This window comes from Acartia tonsa, chromosome 9 (genome assembly GCF_053477335.1).
Source record: "Acartia tonsa isolate MP-2025a chromosome 9, ASM5347733v1, whole genome shotgun sequence".
NCBI lineage: Eukaryota > Metazoa > Arthropoda > Copepoda > Calanoida > Acartiidae > Acartia > Acartia tonsa.
The window spans coordinates 36465327-36488831 of record NC_137268.1 but is presented as its reverse complement, the minus strand read 5'-3'; the positions used below and the strand labels follow the sequence as shown (position 1 = coordinate 36488831).

At 33.3% G+C, this 23505-nt stretch overlaps 2 protein-coding genes across 2 annotated transcripts in view; one reads left to right on the top strand and one right to left on the bottom strand.

Annotated features, from left to right (window-relative positions):
* The window catches only part of LOC145328850 (glycine receptor subunit alpha-2-like), a 316261-nt gene that overhangs the window by 147105 nt on the left and 145651 nt on the right, over window positions 1-23505 (bottom strand). The gene's annotated exons all lie outside the window — the stretch shown is intronic.
* On the top strand, window positions 3116-6103 carry LOC145327516 (uncharacterized). The gene has a single exon (XM_080171061.1). The coding sequence runs from the start codon at window positions 3116-3118 to the stop codon at window positions 6101-6103; it is 2988 nt and encodes a 995-aa protein (XP_080027187.1).

Genomic DNA, 23505 nt, shown 5'->3' with positions numbered 1-23505 from the left:
TCTCTATTGGGTCATTGAAAATCAACCAATTGTGTCGCTTATATTAACACAGCCAAGCAGCAGAAAATAATTTAGAAGCAGACGAAAGAGGTCTTTGAAAAAGGAAGATCTGTTGTACATTCCCAAAAATTAGTAAATTACGTTCCAGTGAGTTTTCGGTACAGACAGACAGCTACACATCCAGCTACTTTCATGTATAGGACAAGTAAATATTGTAAGAAAATAAATTGTAAATAAAAAGTGTAATATTATTAATATGAACACTGAACACAGAGAGAGAGAGAGGAGAAACACAAAGAAAGAACATAACTGTACATTTACAAAACTACGGAAAATATGGATTTTTTATAGCATATATAATTTAGAGTTAGTGCTATTTGTCAGTTAAAATAAAACTTGATGTTATCTTATCTAAATGCATGAACCCTTACTAAACATATAATCATATTTAAAGTAATAGCCAAAAATACATCCAAAATTAGCCTTATTGTATGATAATATCATTAGAATGTATTACAGAAGTCTTGCTAACAATGATCAATGGCAATAACAATTTTATAAGCAAGACATCTCTATAATCAAATCCTTAAAGTGAAAGTATGTCCTTTTACTGTATCCTGTACATGTACATTTTTGTTTAGACTTACAATAAATGTTCTGCTTATTAAGTTCTGACATTCTACAAGAGTTATTTTTCCTTTGTTCTTCCTTCTAATTCTAGAGCTTCGCTATTATGGATGTTGTCATCCTTGTTTCATTAAGATGATTTTGCTATTACAAAGAATTTGCAAATAAATGGGAACATCTCGATAGTGTGAGAGGAGAAGAAAAGTTATGTTCTTGCATGTCAATAAATCCTATTTAGATGATTGTGTATACTTTTTACTCAGCTAACACAGTTGGGGAGTTGTATGAGATGTTATATAGTGAGTGTTAGTCTTATTAGTTGATTTTTATCCTTTTTACTCAGCTAACACAGTTGGGGAGTTCTATGTGGGATTGTGTAGTGTGGGTAAGTCTTATTAGTAGATTGTGTATACTTTTTACTCAGCTAACACAGTTGGGGAGTTGTACCAGGATTTATGTAGGGTGGGTCCATCTTATTAGTTGATTGTGTATACTTTTTACTCAGGTAACAGAGTTGGGAAGTTGTATGAGATGTTATATAGTGAGTGTTAATCGTATCAGTTGATTGTTTATACTTTTTACTCAGCTAACACAGTTGGAAGTTGTATGTGGAATTATGTAGTGAGTGTAAGTCTTATTAGTTAACTGTTATACTTATTTTTAAGCTAACACAGTTGGGAGGTTATATAAATAATTATGTAGTGTGGGTAAGTCTTATTAGTTAATTGTGTATACTTTTTACTAAGCTAACACAGTTGGGGAGTTGTATGAGATATTGTGTAATAATAGTAAGTTTTATTTGTTGATTGTGTATACTGTTTACTCAGCTAACAGAGTTGGGGACTTTTATATGGAATTGTGTAGTGTTGGTTAGTCTTATTAATTGATTTTGTATACTTTTACTTAGCTAACACAGTTAGGAAGTTGAATGCATAATTATATAGTGAGGGTAAGTCTGATTAGTTAACTATTAATACTTATAATCAAGCTAACACAGTTAGGGAGTTGAATTAAGGAATTATTTAGTATGGGTCTATCTTATTAGATGATTGTGTATAGTTTTTACTCAACTAACAGAGTTAAGTAAGTGAAGTGGAATTATATAGAGTGGGTATGTTGATTTTGTATACTTTTTTCTCAGATAAAAGAGTTGGAAAGTTGTATGAGGAATTACATAGTGTAGGTCCATCTTATTAGTTATTGTCAAGTCCCAAACTATTCTTAGGGGGAAAAAATATACAGCTTATAGTACATTGTCAAGTCCCCAACAATTCTTATGCAAATAGAACATTAGTTAAGAAACAATAAATATTTACAGGAAAATAAAATATACGACTTACAGAGCACATATAATTTCATAAACCTAATTGTAACTTACGTACATGAATAGTACTTTATTTTACCTACCAGACAAATATTGTCAAGTCCCCAACTATTCTTATGCAAATAGAACATTAGTTAAGAAACAATAAATATTTATAGGAAGATAAAAAGGGCTTGTTTCACCTCTCTGTGCATTAGTATATGAATATGAATAATATAAAGAAGGAATATTAGTTTCTAAGCAGTAAGGCTACTCTGCTATTCAACAGTGTTGGTATGTCTCATATGACTTTCTTATAGAATAGTTTTCCATTCAACAACAACCCGTAATTTTCTATTTATCCTGTCATATAAGTAAGGTTTCTTGTTTGAAGCTTAAGATTTCAATAATTATAAAGCTTATTAAGTTTGACCTTTTAGGAAAGCTTTTCATAGATCATAGGATGGCATTAGGCTATTTACTTTTAGATTTTAGCCATGGGATGGGTTAAAGCTATTTTTCTACAGTATTCTACCATATATGCTATGGGCGCAGCCGCCAGTATGTTTTAATTTTGTAGTTTGATTCAATAATCATTTTTTTAGAAAAGAGATCTTAAGGAATAAAACAATAAATAATAATAACAAGTAGATTTAAAGTGTATATATTAAAATCAAGAATAGATTTATTGGAAAAAATAAACACAAAACCTTGTTTTATTTTGTTTGATAACGACGATTGAAAAAAAGATATGAGGGAAAATGTGGAAAATATAAAAATAGCCAAAAACCTGCTAAAAATGTTTTATAATTAATTGTGCTCCTTAATGATGGGAATGTTGTCAAAAAAATTCAGCTTGCTATCTTTTATAGGAGCTGAGCAAATCCCATTTCCCCCATAGCGTTACGGACTGACGGACATACAAAGTGAATTATTGAGTAGCTTCGCTACTAAAAATACTTATTTAGATTAAAATGGTGGAAAAGATAATACATTGACAGCAGTTATCCTCAAAGTGTCTAGTCGTGCACAGAACCCACTACTGGTCCTCCAGGTTGGGGGTTGGACGTGGGCCTAACTAGTCAACTCCATAAAACATAAATTGTTAAAGAAACCACTACATTATCCACAAACAAACTTATACCAGGAGAAAGCACAACTCAAGGTCAGGTTATACCTGGCAACATGACACCTGGTGGACAAAGCCGTGAGGAATCCATCAGGTCGAGGGAGGGAGTGCTTAATCCAAAGCTTAACATCAGATTTGCATGCTGGAATGTTCGAACTATGTTTGAAGCATCAAAGCAGGCTCAGATTATTAGGGAAATGGATAGATATAATATATCTATTCTTGGAGTAGCAGAAGCACGATGGACCGGACAAGGACTTAAGAATACAGAATCTGGACATACAATTATCTTCTCAGGATGTAAAGACCATCACATCCATGGTGTTGCAATGGTAATGAACCGCAAAGCTTCTAAAGCTTTGATTGAATGGACACCAATCTCTGAACGAATCATCAGAGCAAGGTTTGATTCAAAATATTGCAAGACCACAATAATACAAGTTTATGCACCTACCAATGACAAGGAAGATGATATTAAGGAAGAATTCTACAACCTTCTCAACAGAGAAATCAAGAAAACTCCTAGACATGATATGCTGCTTGTTATTGGAGACTTTAATGCTAAAGTTGGCCAAGATAGACATGGTTATGAAGTTGCCATGGGACATGAAGGCATAGGTGACAGAAATGAAAATGGTTCCAGGCTACTTGAATGTTGTGTCGACAATGAACTAGTTGTCACAGGAACCATATTTCAGCACAAAAACATACACAAACACACCTGGAATTCACCAGATGGCAAGACTAAAAATTTGATTGATCATATTTTAGTCAACAGAAAATGGATAAAATCAGTAAGAGATACAAGATCATTCAGAGGAGCAGATGTTGGCAGTGACCACAACCTAGTTATCTGCAATGTCAAACTCAGTCTTAAAGCAGTTAAAAAGCAAGGTAAATTGCTAAGGAAGGTTTATAATACTGACAAACTTAAAGATCAACTAACCAGACATGAATTCTCTATCAAGCTCAAAAACCGATTCAGAATATTACAATATATAGAGACGGATGATGAGCTAGTTGTGGAGAAAACCTGGCACAGAATTAAAGATAACTACATCAAGACTGCTGAAGATGTACTTGGTTGTAAGAAGAGAGATAGGAAGGACTGGATTTCTGACCAAACTTGGCAGAAAATTGAAGAACGAAAGAAAATCAAAAGTAAATTAAATGCAGCAAAATCAGACAGGTTGAAAGACAAGCTTAAAGCAGATTATACTTCAAAAGACAAAGAGATTAAGAAGAGCGCTAAGGAAGACAAAAAGAAATATGTTGAAGATCTTGCAGAAAAGGCTCAGGAAGCTTCTGAAAGAGGTGATTTAAGAAAAATGTACAAAATCACCAAACAATTAAGTGGCAAGAGTCAACCTCAAAGTGCAGCTGTTAAGGATAAAAATGGCCTAATCCTAACTGCTGAGAGAGATGTTATTGACAGATGGAGAAGACATTTTGAAGAGGTTCTGAACAGGCCAGAGCCGGAGCTGGCAGCCAATCCAGAGCCAGGTAACGACCTTGATATAAATTCAGATCCTCCAACTGAGAGAGAAGTCAGAAATGCCATTCAGAATCTTAAACTGAATAAATCACCTGGTGGCGATCAGATAACAGCAGAGATGCTACTGGCTGATCTTGACACTGCTGTTGAAGTGCTGACTGATCTACTAAATAAAATATGGAGGAAAGAAAAATTACCAGAAGATTGGACTAAGGGCATTATTATTAAACTTCCAAAAAAGGGAGACTTATCCATATGTGACAACTGGAGAGGAATAATGCTGTTGTCTATTCCTAGTAAAGTTTTGAGTAAAGTACTTTTGTCCAGAATTGACGAGAAACTTGATTTAAAATTCAGAGAAGAACAAGCTGGATTCAGAAAGGGAAGAGGTTGTATTGACCAGATTTTTACTTTGAGAAATATAATAGAGACTTGTGCTGAATGGAATACACCAATTCACATTAACTTCATAGATTTCCAGAAAGCATTTGATTCAATTCACAGATCAACACTATGGAAAATTTTAAGAAGCTATGGTATTCCTCCTAAACTTGTTACCATCATCAGCAAGTTCTATGAAAACTTTGAAGCTTGTGTCGCTGTCGACAATAAAACAACAGAATTCTTCAAAATAGGCACAGGTGTCAGACAAGGATGCATTTTGTCACCCATTTTGTTTTTACTTGTAATTGATTGGGTTATGAGAAAAACGAATGATAGACCAAGAGGTCTTAATTTTGGTGTCTCAGGAGTGTTAGAAGATCTTGACTTTGCAGATGACCTTGCTATGCTATCTTCCTCTACTGAACATCTACAGACAAAAACCGATAGACTTGTTATGTTTGCTAAACAAGTTGGTCTTTTCATAAATGTTAAAAAGACTGAAGTTATGAACATTAGCAAGGCTCCTGCCCAACCTATCAAGATTGAGGGGAATGAAGTAAAGCAAGTCAACAAGTTCACCTATCTTGGCAGTGTAATAAGCAGTGAGAATGGAGCTAAGGCTGACATTGAAACAAGATTAAACAAAGCAAGGATTGCATTCAAAAGCCTAAAAATTATCTGGAGGTCAAGAAAATACAGTTTAAAAACAAAGTTGAAGGTCTACAGTAGTAATGTAAAAACTGTACTTCTTTATGGCTCTGAGTGTTGGAGAGTGATTAAGAAAGAAATGAACAAGCTCAACTCCTTCCACAACAACTGCCTGAGGGAAATATGTCGAGTTTTTTGGCCAAACAAAATCTCCAACACAGACCTGCATTTTAAGACAAATGAGAAGGACTTAGAGACACAGATAAGGATTAAAAGACTTAGGTGGCTAGGACATGTTCTTAGAATGAACATGTCAAGAAACCCCAAGAAATGCTTGAGATGGAAACCTCCTGGTAAGCGCAGCAGGGGTAAACCCAGGACAACTTGGAGAAAGAGTGTAGAAGATGAGCTGGAAAAGATGGAGATGACATGGGGAGAAGCAGAAAAGCAAGCTAAAGACCGTAACACCTGGAGACATGTAGTGGCCGAATTTGCTGAAACAGCAAGACGCGGATAAGTAAAAGTAAGTAAAAAGGGCTTGTTTCACCTCTCTGTGCATTAGTATATGAATATGAATAATATAAAGAAGGAATATTAGTTTCTAAGCAGTAAGGCTACTCTGCTATTCAACAGTGTTGGTATGTCTCATATGACTTTCTTATAGAATAGTTTTCCATTCAACAACAACCCGTAATTTTCTATTTATCCTGTCATATAAGTAAGGTTTCTTGTTTGAAGCTTAAGATTTCAATTATTATAAAGCTTATTAAGTTTGACCTTTTAGGAAAGCTTTTCATAGATCATAGGATGGCATTAGGCTATTTACTTTTAGATTTTAGCCATGGGATGGGTTAAAGCTATTTTTCTACAGTATTCTACCATATATGCTATGGGCGCAGCCGCCAGTATGTTTTAATTTTGTAGTTTGATTCAATAATCATTTTTTTAGAAAAGAGATCTTAAGGAATAAAACAATAAATAATAATAACAAGTAGATTTAAAGTGTATATATTAAAATCAAGAATAGATTTATTGGAAAAAATAAACACAAAACCTTGTTTTATTTTGTTTGATAACGACGATTGAAAAAAAGATATGAGGGAAAATGTGGAAAATATAAAAATAGCCAAAAACCTGCTAAAAATGTTTTATAATTAATTGTGCTCCTTAATGATGGGAATGTTGTCAAAAAAATTCAGCTTGCTATCTTTTATAGGAGCTGAGCAAATCCCATTTCCCCCATAGCGTTACGGACTGACGGACATACAAAGTGAATTATTGAGTAGCTTCGCTACTAAAAATACTTATTTAGATTAAAATGGTGGAAAAGATAATACATTGACAGCAGTTATCCTCAAAGTGTCTAGTCGTGCACAGAACCCACTACTTTCTCATTTTGAAGTAAATTAAAAATAAGGGGCTGTAGTTATGGATCTTTGTATTTTAAGGTCAGGGTAGTCTATTTTGAGAATAGGGTCCGGGCACCGAAAGTCTAGGTCCCGCAGGGTTTAGGCATTAAGAAAAATAGCTTCTACTCTATCCTCTATTTTCAATTCATTGAAAAATATTGGAGTGGGGTTTTGATGCTTGATATGCATTTTAAGAGCAAGCACCCATAATTGGACAAGAAGGTAAATTTAAGATAAAATAAAATTAGAATAAATTTTGTAGAATGCCGCATAAAAATAATTCTAAATGAAAATAGAGATTTAACACTGAACAATTAATCTAAATTAATAGCTGCGGATGTGAGCATTATTTTAAACATAAATTCCAGGGCTCGTCAGCCGCACCGCAATATTTCAATCAAACCGAAGCTGCAACTGCAAATTAAACTGTGGCCGCAAATTTTAATACAGCGACTGATTTGTTTTGCAGCTACCTAGAATTGTTAACACAGCAATGATACTCAGCCGCAGACAAGCTGTTCATAAAACAGTATATTCCAATGACCCACTGATGCAGTAAAACTGCGCAAAAACTGCCGAACCCTGGTTAATTTAACTTTTATGCAAAAGCTTAGGGTGCAAAAAAATACATTAAACAGCTAATCTAGCATGTACTTAAATATAACAAGGACAATGATATTAAAAAAGGCAAAGCAAGAACAGCATTTGATAAAATAGGGACAAAGACCAAAGTGTGTTAAAAATCACCCATGCAACGTAATAAAAATGAGGGAGATGAAAGGAGAAGTGTGAATGAAAACCCTTAAAAAAGAGATGGATAATCCCTCATTTTTATGACGTCACATGGGTGATTTTAAACACACTTTGGTCAAAATAGGTCTTGATTGAGGGGATAAGATAATATGATAAACAACCTCTGCTCAAGAAATATTTTCAATTATTGATCAAGATCTATATAAACTTGAAAATTATAATTTTGTATTCTCATCTAGAAAAAAGGGGAAGGGAGGGGGAGTTGGAATCTATATTCATAAAAAACATAGATTTACTGTAATTGATGATTTATCATATTTTGAAGAAAATCTTTTTGAATCTTTAACATTGAAAGTTATTACTGAACAGAAAAAAAGCAATATAATTAGTTGTGTCTATCGTCCAAATTCTCCAGTACAAGGCATGAGTTCTAATGATCAGATGGAATATTTCATTGATAAAATATCAAATTTACAAGCAGCAATGTCATCTTATAAAGGTGACTCTTACATCATGTCTGACTTGAATTTAGATCTCCTTAAATTTGAATCTCATTTAAAAACTAATGATTTTATAGAGAACACTTTATCTAACGGGTTTTTGCCTTTAATTACTAAACCAACTAGAGTTACACATGCTTCATGTACATTGATTGATAATATTTTATCTAATTCTTGCAATAATACATTGGAATCTGGCGTTATTCTGAACTCAATTTCTGATCATTTCCCTATTTTTCATGTTAGTTCTCAAACACAAAAAACAGAAAAGCCTAAAACATTTATCAGCAGGGATATAACAAGTGAAAAAATTATTCAATTTAATGCAATGTTAAACACGAACAACTGGGGTAATGTTCTTAATGAATTAAACCCACAAATTAGTTTTGAAAACTTTCATGAAGTATTTGATTGTGCTTTTAATTTACATTTTCCCATCAAAGAAGTTAAATTTAATAAAAATATTCATAAAATAGAGGGATTTATGACGGGAGGGCTTATGATTTCTAGACGAAAAAAACTTGAGCTAGGGACAATTTATTCAAAAAATAAAACACCAGAAAATAACATTGCATATACAACATATAGGGACATTTACAATAAGGCAATAAAAGATGCAAAGAAAATTTTTTACAGGGAACAACTTAATCAAAATAAAGAAAATCTAAGAAAAACCTGGCAAACTTTAAGACAAGTAATCTCAAAATCAAATGACAAGACATCGTGTATAGATGAAATAATTGTCAATGATACATCTTACAGTAATAATCATGATATTTCTAACAAATTTAATACTTATTTTACTTCAATTGCTGATGAAATTGCCAGCCAAATTAACCCTTCCCCACTTAATCCGTGCGACTTTATTCCTGATACAGACAGTGTATTTAAGCTAAGAGAAATAAATATTCATGTTCTTTTTAATTTAGTGAAAAAAATGGAAAATAAAAAGAGCTCTGACATGTTTGGATTATCAAATTGTTTATTAAAACAAATTATAAATAGTATTGCCGTACCTCTTGTTCACATTATTAACCAATCTATTAAAACAGGTCAAATTCCTTCACAATTAAAAATTGCTAAAGTTTTGCCAATTTTTAAATATAGTAACAGCTCTAAAATGGATAAATGTAACCCTGGCAATTATCGTCCAATAAGTTTGCTACCTATTTTTTCAAAATTGTTAGAAAAAATTGTATCTGAACAACTCACAAGATATCTTGAATTTAATCAAATTATCTATGAACATCAATATGGATTTCAAGCAAAAAAATCTACACTACATCCTATGATCCACCTTTTGAATTATCTAGGACAAGCAAAAAATGAAAATTTAATTACTATAGGGGTATTCTGTGATCTTGCTAAATGTTTTGATACAATTTCGCATACAATTTTATTAAAAAAACTTAAAAAAATTGGTATACATGGATTAGAATTAGAATGGTTTAAAAACTATTTAAGTAATAGAAATCAGTTTGTTTATACAAATGGCGAAAAAAGTGATTTATTAGGAATCAGCAAGGGTGTCCCACAGGGAAGTATTTTGGGTCCAATTTTGTTTCTAGTTTATATCAATGATATTAAAAATTGTACTAGCTTAATGACACTACTCTTTGCAGATGACAGTAATTTTTTGATATCAGGAAAAGATTTGAATGAGATAATTGAAATACTCAACATTGAACTTAAAAATATCTGTGATTGGTTTCGTTGCAATGAAATGTCTCTTAATCCAACTAAAACTAAATTTATGATCTTTAATAAAAGGGAGGATTCCATAACTTGGGAACAAATTAAAATTAAATTAGATTTTAATAATGAAAATGAGAATGATACAGATAAAATTAGATATTTGGGTTATATCAACCAACAGAGTGAAATTCCTGCAATTAAATTTTTGGGTGTGTTTATTGATTCTCAACTTAACTTTAAATACCATATTGAATATTTAAGGAAAAAAATATCTAGAAGTTTGTTTTTAATCAATAGAGTTAAGCATATATTATGTGAAAAATCCTTAGTAACACTATTCCACTCTTTTATAAATAGCCATTTATTGTATTGCTTGCCAGCATGGAGCTGTGGCTTAGAATCATCTATTAAGCCTTTAGTAGTTCTACAAAAAAAAGCTATTAGAATTATACACAAATCCGCTTATAACAGCCATACGCCACCTTTGTTTAGGAAAATTAATGTTTTGCCTATTAAGGAGCTATCTATTTATACAAAACTACTATTTTTTTATGATTTTATTCGCTGGAGGCTACCAAATTCTTTTGATGGTGTATGGATTAGAAATAATCTAAGAAATCAGAGACAACTAAGAAATTCTAGTGAGTTTTATATTCCAATAGCCAAATTTAAAAAAATTGAAAGGTTTCCATTATTTTCATTTCAAAGACTATGGAATAATTTTTGTCATGAAAAAGATCTTTTAAATGAGAATATTCCTAAAAAAACATTTGCATTAAATCTTAAAGATGAACTTTTTAAATCTATATGTAATATTGAAGAATGTAATGAATGTACTTAAAATATATTGATTTGCCTGGATTTATTAAAAACCTTACATTATTAATTACAGAAATGGTTTTAAAATTTAAGAAAAACTAGCCTTAAAATTTGTTGTAACCCTTCTTTCCTTCTCTTTTTCCCCTGTCCATTTAATTTTACCTACATTTATTTTGACATTATTATTTCTTATTTTTCTTATTATTTTAATGCCAACCTAAAAAAGGCAATGCAAACATCTCGGATACGCATATTCCTACTTTTAGGGAAGCCTAATCAGTGCCACACATAACATCTAGTGTTAGTCATGCAATTTAAATTTATAAATATTATGAAAAATTGTAAAGTACACCTGGTACTAAGCAGTAGCTTGGTGTACTATTGTATGTACTGCTTCGTAAGACGGGGCGTAATCTGTCACTGAATAAATGTTTTTTATGTTTTATGTAATATTTTGGAACACTTTGGGTACCAGTAAAATTTAAATAGATACAAACCAACGCTCCTCCTTGGAATGAAAAAAATGTGCAATTCTTGAGTTAGGCCTCTTTTAATCTCATCTCGGTTAGTTAAATTTGAGTTGCCGAATGTGTACACAGTTTCCTCGGTGTTTGCCTGATCCTATCTCGATATTTAAAAATAAAATAAAGATAAAAAACTTTAAACTTAAAAAAATCTAAATTTGAATGTATAAATGATTTATACATTATACATTCAAAATTTTAACTTTTCAAATTTTGATTTTTTTGAAGTTTGAAGCTTTTTTAGCTAGTAGTTAGTATTGAGATCGGATGGGGAAACACCGAGGAAACTGTGTACACATTCAGCAACTCAAATTCAGCTGATCCTCGCCTCTCAACCTTTAATACAGTGTTCACATAAACCAGCGTAATAAATTAAAGTAGGGGCACAGTAGAGGAACAATCTGATCACATGATTGAATAATTATACTTATTTTATCTCTATAATTTCAGTCGTCTCATGTACTCGTAGCCCGATCAGCTACTAAATCATTTCGTATGTGACTAAGCATAAACAAGAACATTCGTCTGCTAAAAATTCCTATTCAAGTTAGACGTCGTATTGTGTACAAATGATTATATAGGGTAATAATTGCCTTCCTAAAGTTCAGAGCTTGCTTAGAAGGGTGCTTGATAATGCTTTTATTATATTTTGATTGCACGACGTTTGTCTAAAATTATTAAAAATTTATGTGCCTCATAGCATATTTCCGCTGGTATTTATTATTAACTTGGCAGGTGCCTGACTTAGCAGAAATAGTATCAATTTAAACGTCCTAAGTTTAGGTCGAGACTCAATAAATCATCTTTTAGGTTTCTAAAATGCTTTTTTGAACCCAAAAAATAAATATTTTAATGACAAAAGGTGTTCTTTGCTAATTATCCATTTTTGCAGAAAAATATTTCACCCCGTAATCTGCGGGACCATTAGTCAGCCTCTCTGCAGGAAAAATGGCAAAGTTAATACTTCCCATTAAACAGATAACGCAGTAATTTTCTTTCATTGCAAACTGGGCGCTCACACCCCCCCACCCCCCACCTCAATTATGAACTCAAAGTAAATAAATAACACTTTTGCATTGAAATAGCCTAAAACAAAGACTTAATTATTAAGATAAAATAGCCACGAACAATCCAAAACTATAGAACTGATTAGTGGTTAGTGACATCTTAACGGACAAACATAAAAAAACTTACAACTTTATTTTTTTGGATAAAAATATTATCATTATATCAAAATTTGTAATAAGCCAAAAAGAGCTTTTCATTTTTATTTTAAATTAAAGGAATCTTATGAAAAAAGACAATCGGAGAAATACACCTTTTATAGATATCAAGGCAGTGAATGAGTGAGTTTGATTATAAAATTTTAGCTTAATTAGTAATTTACATTCCAAAAAGAAATTTAAATACTTTTGAAATTAATTAGGAAGTTCTTTTTTAATAAGAATCAGATGGTTAAACTGAAAAATTCTCATTATAAACAGTTTGACTTCTGCATGGCGTTTGATACTGTTAGTGGTAATAATTTTAATTCCTATAATTAGAGTTGTTCCGTCCGCCCATCTGACCGTACGTTTGCAGAGGAAAACATAAATTTTGTTTATGTTCGTTTGGCCTTAAGTAAAGTAAAAATTCAGATCATCGCTTTCATGGATGTTGTTTTTATAGCCGTAGATAAAGGACCGAATACATTAATATTATTGTTTTATTTTGGTTTGCTAGTTCTCTAAGCATTAACCCTCTTCCTTAGAAAATATATTCTAAGAATTTAAATGAAACTAAGTTTTGACAACTCATTCAAGATTTTGAAAAGGTTTTAAGTGCTCAATCTATAATACAAAGTAGAACCATGTCTGTCTGTTTGTTTGTTTGTACCAAAAGATCTCGCTAACCGCTGAACCGGTCGGGTTCTCCTTTAAAGGGTAGCTTCTCATAGGTCCCGGGAAGGTTTATAACTATTTATTGGGGGGTGGGACACCCCAACCCCCCCAAAAAATGGGAAATCCCCCCCTCATTAAAAAATTTAAACTAAAATTAAAATAGTGGGGTCGACTAACCCCCCACAAAAAAATCCCCTCCAAAACGAAAAAAAAATTCTTTTTAATCTAAAAAACGAAAAATTAGGTTGATTAAACCTCTTGGGGAAAAGTCCCTAGAGGTTAGGGGCGAAGCCGCTAGTACAATTACAAAGTATTTTACAGTCCAATGTCTCCTCCCTCCCTGGTTATAATGCACCTACCCCACAAGAGTGACAAAGTATATAACAGTACAAAAGGTTCCACATTGTTATTGCATTTAAATCCTTTGTTCATTTTAAATGCAAAAAATAAAGCATTGGTAAAATCAGAAAGGTAGTGGATATTGGACTGTAAATTATACTAGTACTCAAAGATGTATAAACAAGTCCTGTCCTTTATTTAAAAACTAGCGGCTTCGCCCCTAGCCTCTAGGGGCTTTTCCCCAAGAGGTGATAAAAAAAATTTGGGCGAAATACGTAAAAGGACCAAGGAAATCCCCTACAAAAAAATGTGGGGGGGGTTGTTTCTGGGGGGTTGGGGGTAACCCACTCCGCAAGAAAATAGCCTAAAACCACCACAGGACCAGTCGGTATATTCCCTGAAGAGTAGAATCCAATCGGTTCAGTGGCTACCGAGATCTTAAGGGACGGACGGACGGACAGAGAGACGGACAGACAGACAGACGGACGGACGGACAGACGGACAGACATCGTTCTACTTTGTATTATAGATTTATAGTGTTGTTTTGATAATTTGATAGAAATGTACAATCCTTCCCAATCTTTTCGACCAACAATTTCAATCAACAGAAGTGGTAAGTTGGGTGTGTTCATGAATTTGTCAATTGTCTTATCCCTTAAAATCCCTGTTGATCCTATAATATAAAGTACTAAGTACTTTTTTTGTTTGTAGCAAAGGATCTCGCTCACCATTGAACCGATATGGTTTTTCTTTAGAGGGAAGCTTCTCATAGACCCTGAGAAGATTTTAGGCTATTTTATTTTTATAAATAAGCCTGGGTATTGTTTAAAGCTATTTTTCTCCCCTTCCATATCCCTTCGAATATAGAGTCCCTAGATGCTAGGGGCGCAGAAGCTAGTGTTAAATAAAAGATTAAAAAGGACTGTGACTATGAATCCTTATTTTTACCTTTGTAAGAAATAATTATATTTAATGTAATTGTCTTATCTTTCAATATTTCTGTTTAAAAATAAAAGAAAGGTAAAAAAGAACTCTGAGACTTCATTTTTACCTATGTTGCAATAGATGTGCATACACTTCTGCATACAATAGCAAAAAGATTAGAGAGGAATGGAATTTAATTCTGTTTTATAGAGATCTTAAGGGATAAGAAAATGGACGATGAATTTTCGTAAATCCCCAATTATTGAAATTACCTGAGGTGGGTTCTTAAAAAACCTTACCCCACTGAACTTTGGAACACTCGTTTGGAACACTCAATTGCTCCCTTGTTTTCCCATTTTTTTGGAACATGAAATGGGGTAAATGTGATTCTCATTCTTTAAAAAAATCAATTGAGAAAAAAAGTGGGTCAAAATAATGTTCCAAAGAGTGTTCCCTAGTTCAGTGGATTAAGTTGGGTAGCCATAATTAAATTTGGAATATTTTTTTTAATTCAAAGATTTTTCAAATTTTCAAATATCTAAATTAAGCATAAAAAACATGTCTAAAAAAACAAATACCAACAAAGACAAAAAAAATTTTTAATTTTAATTCAAATAAAACTTGGCACCCCATTTTGTCGCCATTTTGTAGGCAAATACCTAAAATGAGAAGACAATTTTTCTCAGCAATTTGTTCCCTTTTTTGTAAGCAGATAATTCCTTTTACTTTGATTTATTAGTTTTAATTTTTAAAAAAATTACAATGTGAAGCTGTTGGGATTTTTGTCAAGTAATTTTTTGTCCCAAAAAAGTGGTCGAGGGGGTATAATTTATCCTCACTCAAAAAATCATTTTGGAACATTATAACCAGTGGGTTAAAGGTTTTTTAAGAATCAATATTACCAAATTTTTTATTTGCCCCACTGGTTATAATGTTCCAAACTGATTTTAGTGGGGTAAATGTTTTTTAAGAACCCACCTCAGTTCTGTAGATTAAAGTTATTTGTTGAAAAGTTTTGAACTCTACTAGTTTGAAACAACAACCTATCAAAAGTCAAAAAAGGAGTGATTTTTGTTACCAATGTTGGTAATATCCTCTTAGAGAATTTTTTTTCAATTTTGAAAATTTGAGACCCCCCCCCCCCTTCCCAACAACGAACATCTCTGGCCGCAGCGCTTAGCTACCTAGCCTGCCTAGCCGCAGCGCTGGGCTCCCTAGCCTATAACCTAACCTAACCTAAAATAGTTGTTCGTTGTTGGGGGTGGGGGGGGGGGCTTAGCTCCCTTCCTGTTTTATGTACATTTGCAGTTTTTATAATTTGAAAAATATGACATATTAGCGGAAATGAAAGCACACTGGTGTGCAATATTGATTTGATGAATGCGCAAATTGATGACAGATACCCAGTTGTCAGAATACAAAAACAATTGTACAGAAGTTTATAAAGTACTAGCCCCTTCGCCCCTAGCCTCTAGGGGCTTTGCCTCAAGAGGTAATTCAAAAAAAAATTGGAGCTGCCCCAGTATCAATTTCAAAATTTTCGAGAGAAAAAAAAATTGCAGCTTCCCCAGTATCAAATTCAAAATTTTCAGGAGAAAAAAAAATTTGCAGCTGCCCCAGTATCAAATTGAAAATAAAAAAATGGGGGGGATTTTTTTGTTTTTTGGAGGGGGTTAGAGGTGTCCCACCCCCCAAGAAAATAGTTTAAAACCACCACAGGACCAATAGGTATATACCCTAAAAAGTAGAATCCGATCGGTTCAGCGGTTACCAAGATCTTAAGGGACAGACAGACGGACGGACATACATCAAGCTACTTTGAATTAAAGATTAGGGCAAATTATTTTCTAAAAGTGGATTCAATTTAGCTTTGTAAATTTTATTAAACAAAATGGCGATTTCTCGTAAAGTACCTTATTGAGCACTCTAAACACCCACCTCATTATTATTTTAAAAAATGTTTGGGGGTGGGGGTCGGGGGGTATTCCATTAGGTAACTTATATTGGGTTCTGTTTAGAGGGTTAGAAGCACCGAAATTAATAGCCCCGCAACTGCCCCCCTCCTACCTCCCTTTCCAATTATTTTCTAATCATCTTAAAATGTGGATGGTTGGTTTCAGTACTTGATAGATATTTTGATATTTTGAGGGAAAACACCCCTAAATGAAAACGCACTGTACAAAATCTGGCCCCCAACTTACCTACGTATGTATCCGCAAACTGATCAACTGAAAATTGATTGGCTATTTTTTCCCTAATTTCCGAAGTTGTACAGCAGTAACCCAAATATTGCAAAACCTATTTTCAGCTACTCCGGTCATCGGGAAAATAATATATAAACGATTTATATATACACCATACATTCAAAATTTTAATTTTTTAAATTTTGATTTTTTTTGAAAGCTTTAAGCTTTTTTAGCTAGTAGTAAATATTGAGATAGGATGAGGAAACTTAAAACAAAATGTACACAATCGAAAACTCAAATTCAGCTGACCCGCAAACTGTAATGTCAAAACAACAATTATGTTTTTTAGAAAACTTTTCCTATGCAGAACTATTTTGCACTCTTACAGAACAAAAACAATTAAGGACAATCATGTCAATAAGTAACGTAGAAGTAATATTCTAACAATATTTATCATTTTAAAGACACGTAAAAACACAAAAAGGCAAAGAAGGCAAGTTACATTGGGCATTAGAGTAAAACACTAGAGGGAGAAAGGGTTAATTAACTCTATCTCCCCATTGCAACCACCTTGTGCAACCTTTCTATTGGGTCATTGAAAATCAACCAATGGTTTCGCTTATATTAACACAGCCAAGTAGCTAAAAATAATTTAGAAGCAGACGAAAGAGGTCTTTGAAAAATGAAGGGAGGTGTTTGTCTGTATACACATCTGTTCATTGGGGTGTAAATTACATAGTAATACAAAGTTTTCAAAATACGTTTTCTAATTAATTGGCTCAAAGTCTCTGGATAATTTTATTAGGCCTTGATTAATTGGATCAACATATAAATTGAATCACATAAAGGTTATTGCTATATAATACAACTAGCGGCTTCACCCCTAGAGGCTTTAAGGGTCACTTGAGGAGGAGGAGTTGAATCCCGAAACACAATTATTTAATTTAGATTTTTTTTTAAATGGGGGGGGGTAATTTTTTTTCTAGGGGCGATCTCTCTTGGAAGGGTGGTGGTACTCTTCCCCAAAATAGTTTAAAACCTTCCCGGGATCTATGAGAAGCTACCCTGATAAGGAGAACCCGATCGGTTCAGCGGTTAGCGAGATCCTTCAGTACAAACAGACATAATTCTACTTTGTATTTTAGATTGGAGGTATATAAATCGAATTATATTCCAATGTCCTATCCCTTAATTCCCTGTCAAAACTAAAGCTGCAACTTCTGGTGAATTTTTGAATGGAAAGTTTTGATAATTAAAATTACATCACCACAAATACAGTCAACATTAGAAATTCATTTTAAAATTAATTAATAGTTATTTCTCGCATTGTATTATAAACAGCTTTCCGCGGATATAGAATATGCAATAATAAGGTTAAAACCAGTTTTTTTAGCCCCGAGGTGCCGAAGGCACTGGCTAAAAAACTGGTTTTAATCTTATGATTGTACATTTTTATATTCGTAGAAAGCTGGATATAATAAGATGCTAGACATAGTTTTTTCGTATGGATGAGAACCGGTTCCTATCCACCGGATTCGAATGAATACGAGAAAATAGCTTTATCATTTTTTTTATCAGCGAAGCTATTTTATGATTACCTTTGTCTGTCTATCCGTACGTGTGTCCAAATACGCTATTGGGGTAAATATGATTTGCATGGCTGCTTTTAAATTTTTATCCAGCAAATAGATTTTTAGTAGCGATTTTTGAAATGTCCGTCTGTCCGTCGGTCCGTATGTCTGTCCGTATGTATGTCTGAGACGTTTTGGGGGAAACGTAATTTTCTCAGCTCCTAATAAAGATAGACAACTGAAATTTTTAGTGAAGATTTTCATTATGTATGCTTATCTAATATATGAGTTGTTTTGGCCATCTGTCTGTTATTTGGGGTGCTAGATCGATTCCTAGATTTTTAGGTTTTCGTGATTTTCTCTATTCCTTTTCAGGATTGACTCCTAAAATTATCAGGGTTTGAATTTGCCCATATTCTACATTTTTCTTGATTTCCCTATTTTATCAAGTTAATTGTTTATTGTATGGCACTGCTCTATAATAAATTTTTCCTCGATATCCCTTTATAATTGTTGAGCTTCGCTACTTATGGATGTTGTCATCCTTGTTTTGTTGTGTAGGACTTATATCGTAAAAATATATAAATATGAAAACATTCAAAAACATAAGTGAAAGGTTTCGTCATTTTTTTCAAAAAAAATATTTTTATTTATGACTACTGAACATCACTTGGTCGGCATTTCCATCCATGTTTTTTGTTCTTCGCTACTTATGATGTTGTCATCCTTGTTATTTCAACATGCTACATTTATAATATTAAATACACATGTCTATTCATTGGTAATAGATGAAGAGTATACGCGGATATTATGACAGGGGAAAAACTATCTCAATTTAGCTTGCTAACATGGAACTCGTTTATTTGGTAAGTTTGTTCATCCAGTAGAAGGGGAGAGGATGGGTTAAAAGGGGTGGAAGGGGGAATAGTTATTTTAGCCCGCTGCAAGTTTCACTTCATTCGTGAACATAAAAATCTGGTACAAGATCCAAGTAATAATATATCCATTTGAATGGTTAAAACTAGAGTAAATCTTTTCTCTATATCCTTATAATAAAGTAACAGGATGTTTGTTTGTTTGTCTGCTTGTACCGAAAGATCTCGCTAACCGCTGAACCAATATGGTTCTCATTTACAGGGTAGCTTCTCATAGGTCCTGGTAAGGTTTATAACTATTGGGGGAGGGTACCTCCACCCTCCCAAAAGAAATGTACAACAATAAAAAAACGCCGCACTGCGGAATTTTTGCAATTAGCTAAAACCATAACTAAACGCCATAAATTAATCGTACATTGTCTTACCCCTGCCTAACTCCCGTTTCTTCTTATAAGCATAGTGCAACTTTATTTTAGAAAAACAAGCTCATTGACGTAATTATTTTGTAGCATGCCTGCTCTTCAGTAGCGAAGCTCCACTATAAGTATTCTTCAGTCTGTCATAAAAGGGAAAAAGGATTAAATAACTGTAACTCCCCATCACAACCACCTTGTGCAACCTTTCTATTGGGTCATTGAATATTAACCAATGGTGTCGCTTATATTAACACAGCCAAGTAGCAGAAAATAATATAGAAACAGACAAAAAGGAAGGAAGGTAGTCGTCTGTATATACATCTATACTATAGATCTGTTAGTCTGCCAATAATGCCATGAACATGAAATTGACAGTTACATATACCCAGATGTAGGCAAACTTAAAGAGTATAAATGTAAATAAGGCCTATAATACTGCTGATAAAAGTTGAATTTATCTTTGGTTTTTAAAAATCTCTTCTTTTGGTTTATTTTAGTAAATAGATCTCTATAGAATATATTTGTGAAATGTGGAAGTAAATTTAAGGCTAATTTGCACGCTCTTGTAAAAGCATATCAATAATATGTCAATTCTAACCTCTTAAAGATTAAAATTAAATGTTGAAAAGTTTAGACACTGCTTGCTTGAACCAACCAATTAGGATTTAATGTTACATAGGGTTAGTTGTTGATTAAATATGTAAAATTAGATTTTGTATAATCATATCAAAATATAAAATAGCTTTGCTATTTAATAAATATTTGTTCTAGTTTCCTTCCTCGAGTTTTACAGTTTGTAAATTTTCAATACTTTGTGAAATCTCGATAAGTTTTGCATTTGGAAATAACAGTTTGTTTAATGACAACCTTTTTTCTTTTTTAAAAAGTAAAAGTAACTAACGGCTGCGCCCCTAGCATCTACGGGATCTACCAACATCAGTACAATAGGTCTATTGTATTTTATCAGAAAGAAAGAATTGCCTGATCTTTATAAAACTTTATGAAGCAAATTGCTGCTTTAAAAGTTTAACTAAGAAGGTTCGATAATCTATTAAAATCAAAAATTTATTATGATTTTAATGGATTTTTATTGACAGTCGTATTTCGTCAAAATATAATAAATTTCTTTACCTCTAACTTTTCCACAAATGAAATGTAATCATAATTTATACAAAATGTAGGATGTCAATATTATTATCAACAAAGAAAATCATGCTAAATAAAAATGTCATTTATGACTTGAAATTAGTTTTACTTTGTGATTTGTGTTAAAGTTGCAAAAGTTAAAACACTTTAATAAATAGGTAAATTATACCAAGAATACCTTTAAATTTCACACGAACAAACTAACATGAACGTACAAGAAATTGTACTACCCCCTACAATGAACGACACCTCTGGGACAACTAAGAACCAATAAACCATGCACTAAGCCTTTATATTTCTCCCACTCTCCTCTCTTTACATCCCCCACCTCCTCTTTAGTTTCTCCCGCATTTTCTCCTCTTAAATTTTCCCGCGTTTCTGATAAATTCTCCGTTAGGTCCACATTTACTCTCTGAGAGAGTACTTTTCCCGCGTTTATCCACTCTCATTCTGCTAGAAAATAAACGAATTATTATCAGTTTATAAGGAGGGTGAGTGGATTGGTTTCGATCACGGCTCGTTTCGGAAAGTTTAGACATTTTCGGACGGGAGTAGGAATAAATATTTTACATATCAATTGATATGAATCAGTTTTTTAAGTTCTATCAAACTAGCGGATGAGCCCCTACTATCTAAGTATAGGAAGGAATAGGGAGGGAGCTGAAGGACAGCCGTAATCGAAACCACCTGGACTGAACAGTCAACTTGCCAATTCAACTTGTGGTACAGCCCGGGACCTAAGTGAAGCTTTCTTGAAATCGAGAAAATCAAAGATTAAGTGGTTTGCGAGATCCCAATAAACAAACAAAAACCGTAAAATTTTTATCTAATCTTGGGTAAGAAATGCTATTTTTTTTCAATAAAAAATCTACTTTTTTGTTATTCTAAGGACTCTTTTAAAGTCCATGTTAATTGATGCACACTCCTATTTATGATGAACAAAATAACCTCTTCTATAAGTTTAAATTATGGGACAATGGCCTGTTTATTGCACTGGTCCCCAAAGTTTTACAATACCGTTTTCTTTTGGAGACTTTTAACGAATTTTATGGATTGGCTTTTAAGTTAAGTGTTCAAACATTTCAGCCATTGCAGAAAGGTAATTTTGTTCGTCATCATTGGAAATGTACATCAATTTATCGGCCATTGTCTTATCCCTTTAGATCTCTACAACAAATAAGAGACAGCATAGACGTCCAAGGGGGGGGGGGGGGGTAATGGGGCGATTCCCCCCCCCCAAATGCCGTAGGCACCCCCAAATTTTTTTTCATTTTACCCCCCCCCCCCCGCATTTAAAATTTACCCCTACCCTGGGGGTTTTACCCCCAACCATTTAGGTATTTACCCCCCCCCCCCCAAACAATTTTGGGGGGTAAATACTCCCCCCAAAATAGAAAATCTCTAACAAAATTTTAATACTAAATTTTTGATAAAATTTAAATTACCCCCCCCCAAATATTTTACCCCGGGGGTAAATTTTGGGGGGGGTAAACAAATTTTACCCCTGCCAACAGATTTCAGGGTGGGTAATTACCCCCCCTAAGCAAATTTTACCCCCGGGGTAAAAATTTTGGGGGGGGGGGGTAAAAAAAATTTGCGGCGCGCTTCGCGCGCCATTCCCCACCCCCCCCTTCAAAAAAATTTTACCCCCTCAAAATAAAAAGCTTGGACGCCCCTGAGAGACAGTCTAAGTTACAGAAGAATATTCTATTTGGAATACATATTCCCTGCACTGAACTTATTTTCATGCAAAGCACCTTTTCCCCATTTATTTTGGTCGAGGGAGAAATTAAATTTTACAACAATTTATGCCTTCTTCATGAGAGTATTTTGTAATTTATTTTGCTTATTATCAGGGAGGGAGGGGTTATTAGCTTGTAAATTACACTAGTACTCAAAGTTTTATAACAATGTTTTCTTATTTATTGGCTCAAAATAGTTCTTTTATTGAATATTATTGGATAGTTCAAACTATGTTAAAGTGTCGAAACTTTTCAACCAATAATTATGATCTACATAAGGGTTTATCATAATTGGGAATGTACAATATAAATTTATTGTTCAATGTCTTATCCCTTAAGATCCCTGCTTATTATTTGTCTACCACGAAAAGCATGTTCTATACTGCTTATATTCGTATCTATAATACAAAGTAGAATGGTGTATGTCTGTCTGTCCGTCCGTCTGTGTGTCTGTCTGTCTGTTCATTAAGATCTCGGTAACCACTGAACCGATTGGATTCTACTATTCAGGAAATATACCTACTGGTCCTGTGGTGGTTTTAGGCAATTTTCTTATCCCCCCCCCCCCAAACACACAAAAATCCTCCTTCCTTTTTTTTAGGCAGTTAATTATTCTAAAGTAGTGGTTTCATCTCCAACGTACTTATTTTTTTTATTTTAATTACCTCTTGGGGCAAAGCTCCTAGAGGCTAGGGGCGAAGCCGCTAGTATATATATAATTTATTATTACAGCAGCTACTCTATGATTTTGATTATAGCATGTCCGTCATTCATGTAAATACTTTTTATTCTTTAAATAAAAGTTTACTGTTCTTCTTCCACCCAAGCTTACCTTATATATTGTGATACATGGATGTCACGATCCACATCAAAAAGATATAATAATTCTTATACTGAAGGATATCACTCACCGCTGGACCGATATGCTCCTCCTTTAAAGTTAAGCTTTCCATCCTGAAACTAGAAATAAATGTAGCATAAGGGAAGATGTTTAATCCAGAAATCAAAGTGATGGAGACCCTTCTCGTCTGCAAGCAAATTGATTTTAGTTCTTTTGTAGGGACTCGGCTGTGTTTATATTTCTGACACTGTTAGCTGAGTTTAAAAAACCCAATACAAAATCTGGACAGGGTCCTCGCC

Bases quoted from the DNA above. Each gene is read 5' to 3' on its own strand.
- LOC145327516 (XM_080171061.1), top strand. From the start codon at position 3,116: ATGACACCTGGTGGACAAAGCCGTGAGGAATCCATCAGGTCGAGGGAG.